This window comes from Aethalodelphis obliquidens, unplaced genomic scaffold (genome assembly GCF_003676395.1).
Source record: "Aethalodelphis obliquidens isolate GAN/ISIS:26980383/991018 unplaced genomic scaffold, ASM367639v1 scaffold25, whole genome shotgun sequence".
Classification (NCBI taxonomy): domain Eukaryota; kingdom Metazoa; phylum Chordata; class Mammalia; order Artiodactyla; family Delphinidae; genus Aethalodelphis; species Aethalodelphis obliquidens.
In genome coordinates, this window is record NW_020837969.1 from 18,370,632 (window position 1) to 18,389,382 (window position 18,751).

Genomic DNA, 18,751 nt, shown 5'->3' on the forward strand with positions numbered 1-18,751 from the left:
GGTGGCATGCCGACATTAAAAATCCTGGAAGAAGAAAAGTTAGGTTGATGTGGAAAGTACACCATTGTAGCTAGCTGTATTATTAAAAAAAAAAAATCTGATTCTGAGACATGAGATCTGAGCTGGATATATTGGCCTGGTCAGGACGCAGGTAGTGGTTCTGCCATGTAAATAGATGAGATTCTCAGCGAGTATGGATACTAAGAATAAAAGAAAGAAATAACAGAAAATGCCAGCAATCTTATGACAACGTCATCTATGATTAACTTAATCTATTTTTTAATAGAAAAAAGTATACTGATATTTCATACAGATCATGATTAACCCTTGTTATACACTGCTCCAGAAAACAGACAGAACCCATGGTGCACCCAGAGTAGCCAGAGGGAAGTATTTTTCATTCATCATGCCACTCAGCGGAGTTTAGTGTCCTCTCCCTTTCAGCCCTCTGCGCCTCTATAGCCCAGGTGTTTATTTATTTATTTGTTGGCAGCACCACCCAGCATGTGGTTAGTTCCCCGACCAGGGATCGAACCCATGCCCTCTGGAGTGGAAGTGTGGAGTCCTAACCACTGGACAGCCAGGGAATTCCCAGATATGGTCATTTAGTCTGATCCACTTGTAGGCGTTTATTAGAGGGTTTTCTTTTTCAGTTTTAATAAATCTACCCAAAGAAATCACAGTTTGAAATACAGTAATGTAAAAGATGTATATTATCATCTGAAGCCCATAAAAGATAGATCAAAGTGTAGAGGCCTAAAGAAAAACAAAATTGAGAACTTCCCTGGTGGCGCAGTGGTTAAGAATCCTCCTGCCAATGCAGGGGACACGGGTTCAATCCCTGGTCCAGGAAGATCCCACATGCCGCAGAGCAACTAAGCCCATGCACCACAACTACTGAGCCTGCGCTCGAGAGCCCGCAAGCCACAACTACTGAGGCCCACGCAAGCTAGAGCCCGCCCGCTGCAACTACTGAGCCCACGTGCTGCAACTACTGGAGCCTGCGCTCCACGATAAGAGAAGCCACTGCAATGAGAAGCCTGCTTAGTTGCCCTGCAGCATGTGGGATCTTAGTTCCCCGACCAGGGATCGAACCCACGTCCCCTGCATTGGAAGGCAGATTCTTAACCACTGGACCGCCAGGGAAGTCCCAAGGATGTTTCCTTTGTATATAGGTGAAAATGGAGTCATAATATCTCAACTATTAGAGCCAAAACCATAGTCAAACACATAGAGAAGGGGCTGGTAGACAGACTGACAGGAAAAGATTTCTAGGTACATAGCAGGGGTGTCTAAATGTATATACTTTGTGAGCCCATCCTTTATAAACTGAGTTCAAAGTTTAAAAGCTTTGCCACAGTCCTAACTGCTTTTTTTTTTTTTTTTGGCTGCGTTGGGTCTTCATTGCTGCACTCGGGCTTTCTCTAGTTGCGGCGAGCGGGGGCTACTCTTTGTTGTGGTGCGTGGGCTTTGCACTGCGGTGGCTTCTCTTGTTGCGCAGTGCGGGCTCTAGGCGCGCGGGCTGTAGAGCGCCAGCTCAGTAGTTGTGGCTTGCAGGCTCTAGAGCGCAGACTCAGTAGTTGTGGCGCACGGGCTTAGCTGCTCCACGGCATGTGGGATCTTCCTGGACCAGGGCTCGAACCTGTGCCCCTGCATTGGCAGGTGGATTCTTAACCACTGCACCACCAGGCAGGTCCCCCAATTGCTTTGAACTGTAGTTTTAAAATGCATTTAGCTAAGTTTTATTGTCATCTCATTTTAAAAACTTATTTGTTTGTTCATTTGTTTTCCATGGCAAGTAAAAAACTGTCATCCAAATCAAATAATAGAGTGAATTAAAAGGGGGGAAATGGCAGGAGAGTCTGGACCTGAATTAATCAATTTGGTTTCCTATAACAGTGAATGTTCCCAGATAATCGTTTATTTAGCTTCACCTCTGCCTAAGAAAAGAGAATGTAGGTTCTATAAATTCCCCCTCTGCCTGCTTCCTCCAGAGTGGCTGAAGCATTTAAAGAACACACTCCTTGGTCAGATCAATAGGATTTACAAAAAACTAAGATCAGGTTACGGAATGACACAGGTACAAACTGCAAAATAAAGAATCTCCTTGGTAATATTTTTAAAAATACATTGACAGGAGTTGAGTCACATCCTTACTTGTCAAAACCTCTTCCCAAAGTAGGATGAAACGTTTGCATGTGAATGATTGTCCTTCAGTTTCTGGAGGAGACATGAGTTTGATGTCCTGGAGCTGCCAGTGCACTCAGTTACAACTTCAGCTGTGCTAAATCCATAACTCATCATTAGAGAAAATAAATAATAATCAGAAGATGTTGGCTTTAGGCTAAATTTATCAATCAAATGAACTGAACTGTTTCCAAGAAAAAGTCATACAATTTCTCTTCATGGCAAATGTTCTTAAAATGCAGTCCTCAGATGGGCAGCAACAGCATCACTAGAAAACTTGTTGGGATTGCAAATTCTTTACCCCTACCCTAAATATCAGAAACCCTGGGGGTGGGGCCCCTCAATGTGTTTTAAAGGAAGCCCTTCAAATGATTCTGATGCACCTTAAAGAGACATAGACATAGACTGGGTCATAAAATATAATAGATTGTGCTTAAAAAGATACAAGCACATATTTGAGATGCTGCCAATGTATATAGTGAAGGAAGCCCTGAAAGAAAAATATGTGAGAAAGAAAAGAAAAAAAGGAAGCGAAGGGAAGAGAAAGGAAAGGGAAGGGAAGTGAAGGGAAGCGAAGGGAAGGAAAGGAAGACAAAGGAAAAGAAAAAAGCTGGCTCCTAATCTGTGACTAGACTTTGTTAAATCTTTCTAAAGGAATAAAGCTGATGCCTTGGCAAAAGAAAACTTGGCTTATGAAGCTCTGATAAAAGATCACAGGAAACGTTTGTTCCAAATTTTGCATAACTGTTTGCTCTATCTGGAACCTCTGATAAAAGATCACAGGAAATATTTCCTTCAACTTTTCAGCTACCGTTTGTTCTAAGGGAAATTCTTTTTTTTCTTTTCGGCTAAATGGTTGTTTTCTGCCAGTTGGGTTTTTTTTGGGTTCTTTTTGGCTAAGAGAGCAAAGTTACCTCTCACTCTAAAAAAACACACATCTACAATCACAGGTACACATTTGTACATAGAAAGATACATGAGTGGATTCATGTAAATCTGTCCTTTAATGTTAAAATTAAAACTTATGGGTAAGTATAATATGTTGCTATATAGGGCAGATATGTAAATTTAACTAATTAATTATACTTGTTCCCTTGCTAAAATTGGATTTTAATTATAAATGTCAATTTGAAACTTTTTGCCAAAGGGCCCTAGCAATTCCACGTGTAATTATCATATTTCTCCACGTGTTTGATAGAAGTATGGAACCGTGGGAGAGCTTTCCCAATCAACAGGAGGACACTAATAGCTGTACAGAATCTGTGAAGTTTGATGCTCACTCAATGACCGCTTTGCTTCCTCTGAGTAAGTAGAATAAGAGTGGGGTGCTCGTGGAGATTGTCCTTAGAGTTAGTGACACTATGTAAAATTATGGTCTTGAGACTTACCCTAAATGTGTACATTCCATCTGCCAGGTTGGATTTCAAATTTAGTCACCTGACAGATGGAATATCCCATCTTGCTTATAGTGTGGCTGCTTCTTCTCTTTTTAAAAAATGTATTTATTCATCTGTTTATTTATTCATCCATTTTTGGCTGCGTTGGGTCTTCCTTGTTGCGCATGGGCTTTCTCCAGTTGCGGTGAGCAGGGGCCACTCTTTGATGTGGTGCGCAGGCTTCTCATTGTGGAGGCTTCTCTTGTTGTGGAGCATGGGCTCTAGGCATGCAGGCTTTAGTTGTTGTGGCTCGCAGGCTCAGTAGTTGTGGCCCACAGGCTTAGTTGCTCTGCGGCATGTGGGATCCTCCTGGACCAGGGCTTGAACCCATGTCCCCTGCATTGGCAGGCGGACTCTCAACCACTACGCCACCAGGGAAGCCCCGCTTCTTCTCTTTTTTCCTTCAATTTTCCCCCTTTTCTTTATTGTTGTCTTCTCTTTACTTAATTCTTTTCTCCTTTTTTGTTCAATCCCTCATAGAACGTTATTGAACAATGTCTAAACTTTTGTTTTAATTTAGGAGTTTACAACCTGAAAACAAAATTTCCTTCTTTTTGATTAAACAATAAAAACAATGGCCATAGGAAAGAAATTTGTATTCACTTAATCAGAGAAATGTCTTCCTTTGCTAGTAAGTTTCCCCTCTACATTGAGTTATCTTTTCTACAATTAGCATCCCATTATGTGAATTGGTGTTCCATATAAACAAATAATACTAAAATATTACTATGTTCTGAAATATCCAGAGAATGGGCTTCATTGATCCATTCCAAAGTTTAATCAAAATGTGAGTCATTTTATTTCATTTTTTTCACATTATATTCAAATCATAAGAAGCATCCAAATACAAAACTATTGAGATGGAATTAGGAGAGACAATTTGCATAATTATCATTGACAATAATGTTTCTCTTATCTCACTTAAAATCTGAAAAAATGGTATAATTACATAGTTGCATGAAGAATTTTATTTTCACCCAGAATATATTCCCATGTGAAATAGAAGAATGAAATTTAGGTTTGCATGTATGTTGGTATGGTATCAATACTAAAGTTTTCCAGCTAGTGCCCCCAAATGAGACAAGTACAACTTGCAGAGAATAGTAACTTTTTCCTGGATGTTTAGTTAATGGATAAGACAATCAAATGTCCATACTGATACCTGTATTGGCTTCTTCTGTGACTGTCCCTTTTGCTTTGTACTGAATAAATAAGAACCTATTTTTTTGTTCCCTTTTTATTCCAATAGGTTTGATACTAGCAATGTAATTGGAGATTTCAAAAATTTTAAGTAAGAAGAGTAAGTTTTCTAACAGTAGGTTGGGCTTTTGTTTTTCAGATCCTAAAAATGGCCCAACTCTTCAAGAGAAAATGAAGTCTTTCAAAGCTGCACTGATTGCCCTTTATCTCCTTGTGTTTGTAGTTCTTGTACCTATCATCGGAATAGTGGCAGGTACAGTATTCTAGAGTTCTGAACCTCAGCAACTCATCTTGTGAATTAATTATTGCAGGAGCAAAAGGAAGCATTCAGTCTTTTGTATATGGGAGATTCATAAGGGTGACTTCACATCACAAAGTGTTCCTCAGAGTTATTTCATGAAAAAATAGATTCTGCAAAGTTATTAAGTAAAAAAAAAAGGTTTTTAAATAGCATAGAAAATGGAAGTTTGAGATAAAAATATAGATATGGAAAGGTAAGATGGAAAGAATTAGACCATTTCAAAAATATTACCCCCTGAAGTCCTATATATTTCTAATGATGCATCATAAATTTCATGGTAAGTATTCTAGTTGCCAATGTGAGGATATAAACATGATCATTTACATTAATGATGCCTAAAATATAAAAATAAGCCAGTTGTTCAAGAAATACACTTCTACTCCTAGTATTGAGAGCAGAAAGTATTCCTGTGAGTCTTCAAACAGAGGAAACCTCGTAAAATAATGGCCTATCTCTCAGTAATATTTGTACAGTTTATATGGCCACATATTTCATAAGCGTATTATTTAAAACATCTCTAAAAATAACCTGCTAGCATCCTTTTAAAGAAAAATAAAAATAGAACACTTTGCTTGGGTTCTACATGATGTTTTTCAGGTACTTTTTTTTTTTTTTTGGAGAGTTTGGCTTGAATTGGGGATAAATTTGAGGATTTCTACAGAGGTGGATGGCTTGCATATAACTCAAGCAAATCTGTAAATATTGTTTTCCTCAGGAGCATTTTTGAGGGATTTGATTGGCATTTGAATTTATATACCTTGTAGCTCTCCTCTTTGTGACTGGCAAAATGGACATATGCTCGAACAAGAGATAGGCTGGGAGGAAGATACATTTTTATGTGCATACTAATCAGATTAATAAGAAAATTCTCCTAATAAAGGCCAAACCTCCTCCACCAAGAGACAACCTAAAGAATATTCCAAGAGAAAGCCAAAAATTCTACTAAGAAAGAAATGATAATGAAAACAACAGTAACTGTAACATTTTTGTAATGCTTCTGAGCATGTACTATGTTCAGGCACTAGGCTATACATTTTCCACAGATTATCTCAATACACCTTACAGTTACCCTTGAGCAGATGTATGCCTACCCTCATCATCCACAAAAGGAAACTTCAGCAATGGAGTTGGAGTTCCCACCCATGGCTCCTGACTCCTAACTTCTGTGGTCTATTATCTCCCAGTGCAATCGGGATTTTAGAACAAAATATGGTTGGCCAATAAAAAAACAAAACAAAACAGAGTTGTCATAATTTTAGGCAGGAAAATATTTTCTATATGTAAAAATCAACTCCTATTTTGAAACAAAAACATTAGCCAACCACAACAAACTGAACCAATCAGCCTGTCAAACCAACCACTGCTATCTAAGTAAAAGAACCTGATATGTTTGTCATTAAACAACTAACTTCCTGATAAACTGAGATTATCTGTGTGCTGTTTATGTATATGCTTATCTGTAGTTTGAAATGCATAACTGAAAGATGTGTCATTGTTAGGGATCATTAGCTAATAGCCAGTTAGAATTTGGTACATTTCATCACTTTTATACAAACCGTGGCCTACAGAGCCAACCTCAGGGAGTGCAACTTCTTTCTACTAGGCCCAGGCAGAATACGAAGTGAAGTCTGGAAAGACTTCAGGGTTCTAACCAAGTTCAAAAATCTCTGGGCTATTAGAAAATACTACCAAGTCAACACATTTTTTCTAGGGTTGACAATGATTGATTTGAAGTAGCTTTGTTTCCTAAAGCTGTAGCATGTACCTATTACGACTGACAAAAAGCTAAAAATGTTCAAATCTTATAAGTTCACATTAGCACCCAAATTCACCAGAATTTGAAACAGATCTCCCTGTGTCTATCATACTTGAATAATAAACACTGACAATCCATTTACAGCTGTAAGTTGTAGGTCAGAATATTTTCCAAAAGAAAACTAAAATGCAATACATATCTCTACTTGATATCCAAAACTTTCAAATATAGACAAAATGTATCCCTGAAATGATAGAAATTACTCTGTTTTGGCAAATATAAATCAGTAGATAAAATAAAGTGTTATACATGAAAACTCTATTTAAAGTGTCTTATACATTGAAAGATATTTCTTAATTATAAAATCTTCTCCATGCGCTACCTTTTCTTCAAGAAGCTACTAGATCACTATCACAGTACAGTGACATAGAATAATCTCTGAAGAATAAGATATAATCTAAGATTAATGTATATAAATTGTTACTGATACATTGAAGATCCTTTAGCTCAAAATAATATAAATTTTTGGTAGAAGAAGGTTTTGCCAACATGAAAGAGCAAATGTGATCTGTAAAATCAAATATAACTCTCTCCCTAGGTCTTTGCACAAGCCATAAAATTTGTCTCCTTTCAAATGTAAAATAGAAAAGTCACAAAATGGCATCTCTCTGATGATAATGAAAGAAATGAACATTTGAAAATATGAACTCTGTCATTCTTTACCTAGATTTCTGATACAGTATTAAATTTTTTAAAGAAAGTAAGGATTAAATTCGTTTTCATTCAAGATTTGGGAAAATAAGCAATATTGTGTTTTTAAGTCTATAAGCAAAAAATAGCCTTTATTGTCAGTTCATGTTGAACTTGGTATTAAAGAAAAATCCTTGGTTACATGACATTTTGTTAAATCAAATCTTCCCTTTCTATACTGTGAAGAAGTTTTGCTTTACCCATATGAAATAAAAAGTATTTCCAGTGAAAGTAAAAATTATATGGTTGAGTAATTAGATCAATATGTCTGTTAAAGCACATATGTGCATTAATATATGATATTTGTTTTTCTCTTTTGGGATTGACATATATATACTACTATGTATAAAATAGATAACTAATGAGAACCTACAGTATAGCATAGGGAACTCTACCCAGTGCTCTATGGTGACCTAAATGGGAAGGAAATCCAAAAAAGAGGGGATATATGTATACGTATGGCTGATTCACTTTGCTGTACAGCAGAAACTGACACAGCAGTGTAAAGCAACTATACTCCAATAAAAAATAAATAAAGCACAGATACTACCTTTCTCATAGAATACTCAACGTCCTCCCAATTTTTTTATATTACACAACATTAATTCCCCTTGTTATCAGTATTGGCCATACAGATATTGAATCTGAAATATTAATAATAATTAAAATATTGAAAAGTATCAAATGTGTATTATGTGCCAGGAAAAGATCTAAGCACTTTGCATATATCAGCTCATTTAATTATTTAGACACTGACTAGTAGTATCCCATTTATACAGATAGTGAAATGGAAGCATGGACCAATTAATTTGCTCAAAGGCACAGCTTATAAAGGAAAAAGCAAGAATCACTAATCCAGGCAGCTCTCCTCCAGAACTTAGATTATTAACTGCTACCTAAAAAAGCAGTAATTATCACAAAAGAAAAATTTTTAAGGGACAAGTTTGAGATAATTTTGCAAATACTGTTAGGTTAGATTTCTTATTGTTAAAGTCAAAGTCCATTCCCAGTCATTTTCTATTCCCAGAGTCGCTCAAGCGGTGCTTTGTATATAGTAGGTGCTTAATAAATAAATCATAGAATTGATGACTCCATGAATGAGGCTGTCAATCCAAGACTTGCTCCCTACACTTAATTTAATAAATGTGATGAGATCCAAGTAAGAAGTATACTATTTTGTATAATTTATTGATATATTTAGAAATGTAAAATAATGTGCATGCAATATGGTCTCGGTTGTGGATTATATCAAAATGTAGTTACATATTTTATTAATTCAAATAAGCTAATTTTAAAGAGAATGTAACTAGGAAAATATGATATAATGTGTTTTATTTTTAATTGGGATTTAATTGCATATGTAGTTTAATACTTAATATAATCATAGCTACAATGACAACCATCATCAAACAGCTTCTTTAAGTAAAGGTGGTGAAGACTCTGTAACTAAGATAATATCTTTCAAGGATAAGGCACCTTAATTTGTGTAGAGTTTTCACACGTGCCATCTGTGTGCTACTTGATTTACATGCCCTATCGCATTCATCCTCAGCACCACTGTAAGATAATTACTTTTAGATCACTGGGGAAACCTAATCAAGGAAAAGATAAATAATTTTCTCAGAGTAATCCAGCTAGTAATGGAGGAATGGAACTAGATTCCAGAACCAGGCAGCTTGTTCATGTGCAAATATCAAGCTCTCATTTGTGTAACAGGTACCCTGAGCTCAGGGTGGAATATAATGTTTTTCATGTGTAATCTCATTTAAGTCTCAAAAACCTATAAAGCTGATACTATTGCCATATCATTTTATTAAGAAAATTGACAGATCAGATATCACTATTTATGTAGATATACTTTTTTTTAATAATTTTTATTTATTTATTTATATAATTTTTATTTATTTATTTTTTTTTTATTTATTTATTTTTTTTATTTTTTTGCGGTACACGGGCCTCTCACTGTTGTGGCCTCCCCCGTTGCAGAACACAGGCTCTGGACGCACAGGCTCAGCGGCCATGGCTCACGGGCCCAGCCGCTCCGCGCCATGTGGGATCTTCCCGGACCGGGGCATGAACCTGTGTCGCCTGCATTGGCAGGCGGACTCCCAACCACTGCGCCACCAGGGAAGCCCTAGATATACTTTTAAGCAATATTAAGTTACTCTTTATTACTCAGTAATGGTCAAATATGGAAAATCTTATGCACTCAAATTAATATGGATCAGACTGATATATACATAGCTAAAAGGTATAAACAATATAGATATATAAAGAGAGATGAAAAAAACAATAAAATCTTAACCGCCACTGATTATATAAAATGGTGTTTAACATTTTCTTCATTGTGTATAATTGTATATTATTTTTATCTGCAAAAGTAATGTTTATGCTTTTCAGTTTTTGAAACTATAAACGTATTACTCTAGCCCCTTTCAGAAGGATAATTAGCTTGTTTAAAGAACATATGCCCATTTGGAAATATATATCAGCACTTCCGTATGCCTCCAAATACCATTTAGTAGAATTTTTTAATTCAGGAAATAATTACTTATAAGATTGTTCATCGAAGTGTTCAATATATTAGTAGAAACAGAGGCAAAGTAAATGTTGGAGTTTTGTTAAATAAATCTGGTAGAATCACACATAGAATACAATGTAGTTATTCTAACTATTTTTGTAAAACAATATTAAATAATATGCAAAAGTCTATGATAGGGTACTAATTAAAAGCTAGTTTCCAGATTGTATATAAAATCTTGCTTTTGTGATGATAATATGATAGTGGGAACAGAAATTTGATAGGCATATACCAAAATGTTAGCACTTAATTCAGGACGGTGAGACTAATGGTAAATTATTTTTCCTTATTCCTTGTCTTTTCTAAATTTTCTGCTATAAATATATGCTTTATAATAAGTAAAGAGGAGTCTTATAAAAACAATATTTTTTAAAGTTAAAAAAACTTCTTTTATCCAGTTTCCTGCTCTACCAACAGTAAATTAGTTCTGTGGAAACTGAAAATGATAACTCTCTGCTAGCTTAGTGACAGGATAAGGAAGATGAGCCAACACTTTGTTCGTACAGTGGATAACACTAATATTTCTACCTTTATTGATACTACATATTGTTTCTGTCACATTATCATTTGTCTTCATAATAACTAACCTACTCAACATGTTTACTTCAGACACTGTGTTAAGCATTATCTCGTTTTACTCTAACAGCACACCTGAGGACCAGCATACAGTGTACTTCATGATCTCTAGAATTTACTCTTACTTTCAGAGCCGTGTGCCACGACCCAGAAGATTCATCTAAGCAGCAGTTCAGAAAGAGTGACTTAACTGTGGGATAAACTCTAATGTAAAGTGGGAAAAGGAGACAGTTTCCCTCTCAGCAGTATGCCTACCTTGGTTCATACTTTGTATATTTAAAATACATACCTGATTTAGGATAGTGTTCAGAACGTTAGAATGGGATGAAGTGTTGTGGAATGGAATGGTGGATGCATTGAAGGTTACGGGGCATGACTCTTTTTTTTCACTTAAATACGCAGCTCAACTCCTGAAATGGGAAATGAAGAATTGCACAGGTGGTTCAGTTAATGCAAATGATATATCTCCAAGTCTCGCAGGAAAAGGAAATGACAGTGAAGATGCAATGAGATTTCGAGAAGTCGTTATGGAACACATGAGCAACGTGGAGAAGAGAATCCAATATCTTTCAGATAATGAAGCCAATCTCATAGATGCCAAGAATTTCCAAAATTTCAGTGTAACAACCGATCAAAGGTTTAATGACGTTCTTTTCCAGCTAAGTTCCTTACTTTCCTTCATCCAGGGACATGGAAATGTAATAGGTGAAGTCTCCAAGTCATTAATAAGTCTGAACACCACACTGCTTGATTTGCAGCTCAGTATTGCAACACTGAATGCCAAAGTCCAAGAGAATGCATTTAAACAACAAGAGGTAAGAGGTTTGTATTGGAAGGTCATACCTGGGATTGAATCCATCTAGATCCTATCTCCTCAGGTAGTCCAGGGAAGAGAAAAAGTTGCAAACCCTGTTTCAACATCATTCTACTTAACCCTGATTCCTCTTACAATCTTACCAGAAGGTTTCAAATGGATTTACCCACTGCCTTTTCCAGATTCCCAGCAAAAGGGGAAATTTGTTTGTTTGTTTGTTTTTCATTGAATATAGAGTCTCTTAGTGTATTTTAATTTTATAAATACTGTTAGAATGCCTCTTGAGACTCTTGAAACCAGTTATAGTTGTTAGATTATCTTAGCCGATTTGGAAAGATAGATACTCTGCATTTGCAAATTTTATACGAAACCCAAACTTTCTTCACCATCAAAGGAATGAAAACCTTATTTACATGGGCGAAGTACAAAATCTAAATTTTAAAATAGTCTGTCACTCCCAAGAAGCATCCATAAGTTTTTGTGTGTAAAGGTAACTATAATTAAAGAATTAAAGTTTGAGTAATGTATACAACATCTTATTACCATCACAGGATCAAATACACAAGACAAGAGAGCAAAGCATCTTCCAGACCAGTTGCTAGCAAAAGTTTCTTTTCAAAGGCCCAGGTACAACCCGTAGGCTTTGGGGACCACATGGTCTCTTTTGCAACTTCTTAACTCTGCCACTGTAGCACAAAAGCAGTCGTAGACAACACATGGACAGATGAGTGAAAATGTGATCCAATAAATCTTTCTTTTCAGAAAAAGACTTTGACGCATGAATCATAATTTTCTTACCTTTGCTCTAAACTATTCTGTGGCCAACCCTCTGGGTCACTTAGTTTTGATGAGAAAGAAATTAAGAAGCAAGTTGTTTAGTTCAATATTGAATTATTTTTTGTTGTTGGGTAATTATAATTGTTCCATTTCATGAAAAAATAAGCATATGGATAAAACTTCATTACTCATGTAAAAAAATAATCTTCATACGACTACAATCTTCAGTACTAAAATCTATAAATTTTCCACGATTAGCTCAGCAAGGCTGGCGTCTTTGTAGTAGATTTTACTTGAATAGACCACTTCTTAATGAGGTTGTTTTCTGTATAGATACAGTGTTATGCCATAGTGATTGTTAAAAATGGATGTCCCTTATAGAGAGCAAAGAGAAGCCTCTGAAGTTGTAACATCAGGTGGCAGCCAACTAAATTATTGACTAGAGAATAGACTAAACAGGTTAAGAAAGAACACCCTACATGTTTAGTTTTTGTAAAATGCAGTCACTGAGAAGACAGTGACATTGCTATTTAAATATGGAGACTGTTGGTGAACCTCATCCTAACACCAACCTTAATATTCTCTCTCTAATCCTTGTCACATCTTCCAAAATCTGACTGTTAGTGTTTCCCACACGGTTAATAAGTACCCAAGCATATCAATGCTATTGGAATATCAAGGACTCAAGCTATGGAGGAGTTAGAGAAAATTCTCAAAGAAGCAACTGTCTCCAGGGCTGAGGAACAGAGGAAAGTAAAATGTCAGCTATGGGAGTAGAAACTGATTAAATTGGAAGGAAAGAGGAAGGGAGAAGAAATATTACTTTGTGTGGAAACAGGATCAGAGGAACAGTGAGACAGGGTGTGGAGAAAACGAAGATGGACACGATGAAAAAATAATATATTTGATATTAGTAATATCCCCAACTCATTAGAGGTTATAGAATATCTGTGAACCCATGTAAATGAGGAATTGAAACCAAAGTGGAAACCATTTGGAAGGCAGTAGAAGTCCTGAACCTGTTTGAAGTGATACTTAATAGAAATAACCAAACTCTGGTGATCAGTGAGCTATTCGGACAGATTGCACTTACATTTTGGAAGGGGTCACAGTATTAGATGTGGAGGTACAAGGGAAAGGAGGAACTTCCAAAGTTAATTATTTTTTCAAAGCTTTCTTTTTTTTGAGACAGTAGTCATCTGTGGAGATTTGGAATCTAGGTCAGTGCTAGTGTGTGCGCGCATGTGCTTACTCACTGAAAACAATATTTGGAATCTCATTCTCATTGCTTAAAACAACTGTATTCATCTTTGAATCTTTAGCCCAATGCAGGAATAAGTAAATTAAATGAATGCCTCAATCAGTAAATGCTGTTTGAGGAAAAGGCTTATAAGTAATAGCAACGTAATGTTTAGCAAGGACAGATCAAGCATTAATTTGAAAGAAAAGAGAACACTGACACAAAATCAAAGAGAGACGTGGGATTTATCCTCTCCATTGTACGTACAAAGGACTGTAAGAATGCAAAAATAAATGCCTGTTTCTAGCAGTGCCACTGGTGATAGACTGTGGACGGTGTGTGTAGGTGCTGTATAGCACTTTAAAAAAGATATCAAATGCATTTTCTCTCTTCCTAATAAAACTTATTTCAAGTGAAATATGGTTAATGTGAGCACCACATGCAGTTTTCAAAGAAGGAAAAAAAAGGCAGCCGCAGCTTTAGGTATGAAAAACATGGGCGGCTCCCAGGGCTTAGGTAGCAAAATCACCAGCTAGTCCCCTGCCTTTTGCTCTGTGGATATCAGGAACTACCTGACAGCTGGAGCAATTTGCAGCCGCCTAAATGACATCGAGCATATTTACCATGTTGCTGCACTCTGCAAACATCCATGTTCACTATCCCACCTTTATACCATAGTGTACGGAAAATGCCAAATAGGGAGGGAGGCGGTAGAGGGTAGAGAAATTCTAATCTAGAACAAGGTTTTGGATGGGGAAAGCCATTGGAGCAGTAAAAATGGATGTCTCTCTGCTTGAGTACACTGCTATTGTAGAGGCAGATCTGGTACATGTTCATTTCTTTCCAAAGGTTTTACTTGACTCTCTTGATCCTCTCACTTCAACTTGTCCAGTCCAGTGAAGGGAGGTGAAATTTTCTCTTCATACCTGGATTAATTAACAGTAAACCACTGGTTTATTTCTTTGTGCAAATGGGAGATGAGAATCTATCAACAGTTAAACCTAGAAGTTCTTAGAAAAGTATAGAGCATACCATGGAAACAGAGGATGCAATAAAAGAACAGAGAGACAGAAAACATTACCAGGGTAGATGAGAAGGTTAGGTACATTGGAAAGAGAAGGCCCAGCACCCAAAGGAAAACCAAGCAAAAGACTTGAAAGGAAAAGCAATAAAGGAAAACATTGTCAAAAACTTTATGACTAGATACTTAATTTGAAAAACAAATTAAACAAGGTTTTATTATGTTTACTCTTACTCTACAAAGTTAAATATATTGATGAATGCCTAGGATTTGAGTGCAAAAGTAAGCATTCATGTACACTGAGAAAGGTTTAAAAAATGGTCCCATATATTTGGAGGGTGGTGTGGCAGTAGTGAACAAAATTTTAATATTTAGTCCCTTTGATCAGATCCACTTCCAGGAAGCTGTCCTATAGAAGTGCTTGTATAAATATGTAGATATATATAAAATGGTGTTCATTTCAGCATTATTTATGTGCAGCTCAAAACTCTATCAATAGATATCAAATAAATTATGAAAAATACATGCAATACAATTCCACTAAATTATAGAAAATAAGGCAGTCTCTAAGTATTTTAATAGGTAAATATTCTTATATTATTGAGTGAAAAATAAAAGCATAATCCAGAATGTAGTACAGTCTGTCTTGCTCAGTCTCCAGATATGCACGCATGTATGTAAATACGCACAAAATATATATGCATTTGAAACCGTAAAATAATAATGAAATCTCAATGCAGAGGCAATAAAAAAGCTGAACATAAGGTATTGTTAATGCTAGTTGAGATTTTATTGAATCTGAAAAGCTATCCTTAATGTTCATTACCACTGAGAATTATGACATTAAACTTCGTTATTGCTATAAAACAGTTTAATATACAAATCTATTTAAGGAACTGTAATTAAGTACAGTGTAAAGAATTTCACTTCAGATAAATTAAAAAACATGACAAGTTTTTAATTTTATTTTTAGCATTTTGACATGTATATATTTGGGAATAGAAGCATACCTTAGATATATATTTAACCAATTTTTTTCTGGCAGAGGGTGTGAAAATTCAGCCATTCAATTAAAAGAGGAATGCTTCAAAACCAAAGAATTACTATTTTAAAATTGTTCTCTAATTTCTATATTCTTATTCCATAATATTACTGTAATAGTTTACATTTTTTAAAAACCTGACTTGTAGAGCTTCTTAAACTTATATATTTGATAATTATGTGTGTAACAAAAATTGTGGACGTTTGCTTATGTTTCACAGGAGATAAGTAAATTAGAGGAGCATGTGTACAATACATCAGCAGAAATTAAGTCTCTGGAAGAAAAACAAGTGCATTTGGAAAAGGAAATAAAAGGAGAAGTGAAACTGTTGAATAACATCACTAATGATCTCAGGCTGAAGGATTGGGAACATTCTCAGACACTGAAAAATATCACTTTAATTCAAGGTAAAATATCCTCTCATTCTCCAGATGATGATGTACTAAAATGCACTGATATATGCAGAAATTTGATATGGGAAACTCTCTGGTTTTAAAATAGTTTACTACAAATTTTACCACAAAGATCCAGAGGAAGGAGCCTTGAGATCATATCAAGACATGTTAAGATGACAGTATCTTGGTATCCTTTAAATGGTGATTTTAAAAAAAGCAAAAAACAAATGAAATTGCTCTTACGGTTTAATGAATTATTGTTCAGAATTTCTCATATGTACAAATACAAGTTTTCTGTGAGGCACAAAGTTCTCTACCTGTCTGTAAATCAAGCTTGTTAATTCTATTTTTCTAAACTTACAGATTTTTTCTTCTTACCTGATCAATTGTATTATTAATTAGAAAGGTCTTTTGAATTCTCCAAAAAAACAATGAGTTTGTCAATTTCTTCTTTAGCTCCTGTGAGTAAAACAAGGTGAATTGAATCTTACTGACTTCTAAATTAGTATATATATCATATATATTTCTATACTAGGTTTTAGTCATTATTTACATTTTAACTTTTTTTTTCATATTTTACTTTCAACCTTTGTTATCCTTTGTATTAGGCTTGTCTCTTGTAAAGAATAGTTCTTAAAATTTACTGTGCAATCTGGCCATCTCTTTTCACCATATTTATTTCTACTGTCATTTTATGCTCCATTTCTGTCCAGTCCCATGTTCCTTTTGCTTTCCTTCCATGTCAACTTTAGTATTATTTGAAATTTTTCTCATTAAACTTTTCTCTCTATCAAGGGCACCAAAAAGATTTTGGAAACCTTATATTTATTTTTATTTTGCTGATAGTCATCCTTAAAATTTATCTTAAAGTCACAAGTTGATCAGTATCTTCACCTTCATCCTCAAATATACAAGGAAATTAAAACGCTCTGATGACCCTCTTCCCTGGTTTCCTGCTGTCTTTGAGTATAGCTCATTTCTATTTTATGTATTTTTTAAACCAAGAATTAAGTCAAGATTGTTTTTCTTACATGATACAGACAATATTTATATAGATTAGCCCATGAGTTTGCCAGTTTTTCCTCCTCCTAAATGTATCTGTGACATCTCTTCTGGGATCATTTTTTTCTTCCTGAAGTATTATTTGGAGATTTGTTTAGTGAAAGTCCATTGGTGGTGAGATGTTTTGATTTCATTTTTTCTATTTTGTCCTTGATCTTTAAAATTGTTTTACCACATACATATTTCTTAGGGTAACAGTTATTATTTTTATTCGTATTTTCTTCTGGTTTATGGCCTTTCTTATTGCTTTTAAAATGATTATGGCCACATTGCTTGCCATTATCTTTGTCTTTAATACCTACAATTTCATTAGTCTGTGTTTTTTATGTCGACAGTTTTTCCATGTGGCATTTGTTTTACTTCATTTTCTTCCTAAATCCACTTATATTTGTGGATTAAGTCTATCATAAATTTGGGAACATTATCAGCTTCAGTCTCTGAATATTGCCTCTTCACAATTCTCTCTATCCTTTCCTCTGTAACACTAGTTAAATTCATGTTGGATCTTATTCTAGCTACCATGTCTGTTAAGCTCTACTTTACACTTTCAATTGTTAATTCTTACTAGAATAAGAGAAACAGAAACCCATGTGATTTCATCTTACATAACACTAGTTTAGGATAATTAAGAACTCTTAATATCCAAATTTTTACAAGAAAAGAAAAATTAAAAAAATAAGTCCCAGAGACTATTTACAGTACGATTTTTTTTCTAATGCTCATGATTTAGTAAAAGTAAATAATGTATATTTACACATACACATTTAATGAGAATGGTTGTTTTTAAAATGTAAGAAAATGAGAAACACAAAATTCAGGTTAATGATCGTTTTTGAAAAGGAAGAAGATGAGCGAGATGGGAAAGTGGCTAAATAGCTGTTTGTTGGGTTGTAGTGTTGCAGGTATATTTATTATTATGTTTATAGCTAACTGGTATAGAATATATTGCATGTATTCTTTTTTTAATAAATTTCTTTCTTTCTCTCTTTCTTTCTTTCTTTCTCTTTTTTTCTCTTTCTTTCTGTCTTTCCTTCTTTCTTTCTTTCTCTCTCTCTCGCTCTTTCTTTCTTTCTTTCTTTCAGTTGGGTCTTTGTTGCTGCGTGCAGGCTTTCTCTAGTTGCGGCTAGTGGGGCTACTCTTCTTTGCGGTGCACAGCCTTCTCATTGCGGTGGCTTCTCTTGTTGTGGAGCACAGGCTCTAGGCGTGCGGGCTTCAGTAGTTGTGGCACACAGGCTCAGTAGTTGTGGCTCGCAGGCTCTAGAGGGCAGGCTCAGTAGTTGTGGCGCATGGGCTTAGTTGCTGTGTGGCATGTGGGATCTTCCCGGACCAGGGCTTGAACCCTTGTCCCCTGCGTTGGCAGTCGGATTCTTAACCACTGCACCACCAGGGAAGCCTCTACTGCATGTTTTCTTTAAGTATTACATTGAAACCAATGATAAAGAAAAATTGAATTAATCAGCTTTCACTCTAACAATTAGACATTCCACTTGGGATTTCGAATTCCACTTGGGATTTCAATTAAATATCCCCAACTTTACAAATCCACACCCAAACCCTTAGTTCTGTTTCTCTCTCTCTCTCCCGCTCCCTCTCCCTCTCCCTCTCCCTCTCCC

The 18,751-nt window shown here is 35.5% G+C and overlaps 1 protein-coding gene across 2 annotated transcripts in view; it reads left to right on the plus strand.

Annotated features, from left to right (window-relative positions):
* Positions 1 to 18,751, plus strand: part of MSR1 (macrophage scavenger receptor 1) — a 66,006-nt gene that overhangs the window by 4,586 nt on the left and 42,669 nt on the right. For both annotated transcript variants that reach the window (XM_027122714.1, XM_027122715.1), the window contains exons 2-5: positions 3,386 to 3,492; positions 4,963 to 5,076; positions 11,190 to 11,602; positions 15,902 to 16,088. In XM_027122714.1, the coding sequence (XP_026978515.1) occupies positions 3,390 to 3,492; positions 4,963 to 5,076; positions 11,190 to 11,602; positions 15,902 to 16,088 (817 nt within the window). In that variant the 5' untranslated portion in view covers positions 3,386 to 3,389. The remainder of the gene's footprint in view (positions 1 to 3,385; positions 3,493 to 4,962; positions 5,077 to 11,189; positions 11,603 to 15,901; positions 16,089 to 18,751) is intronic.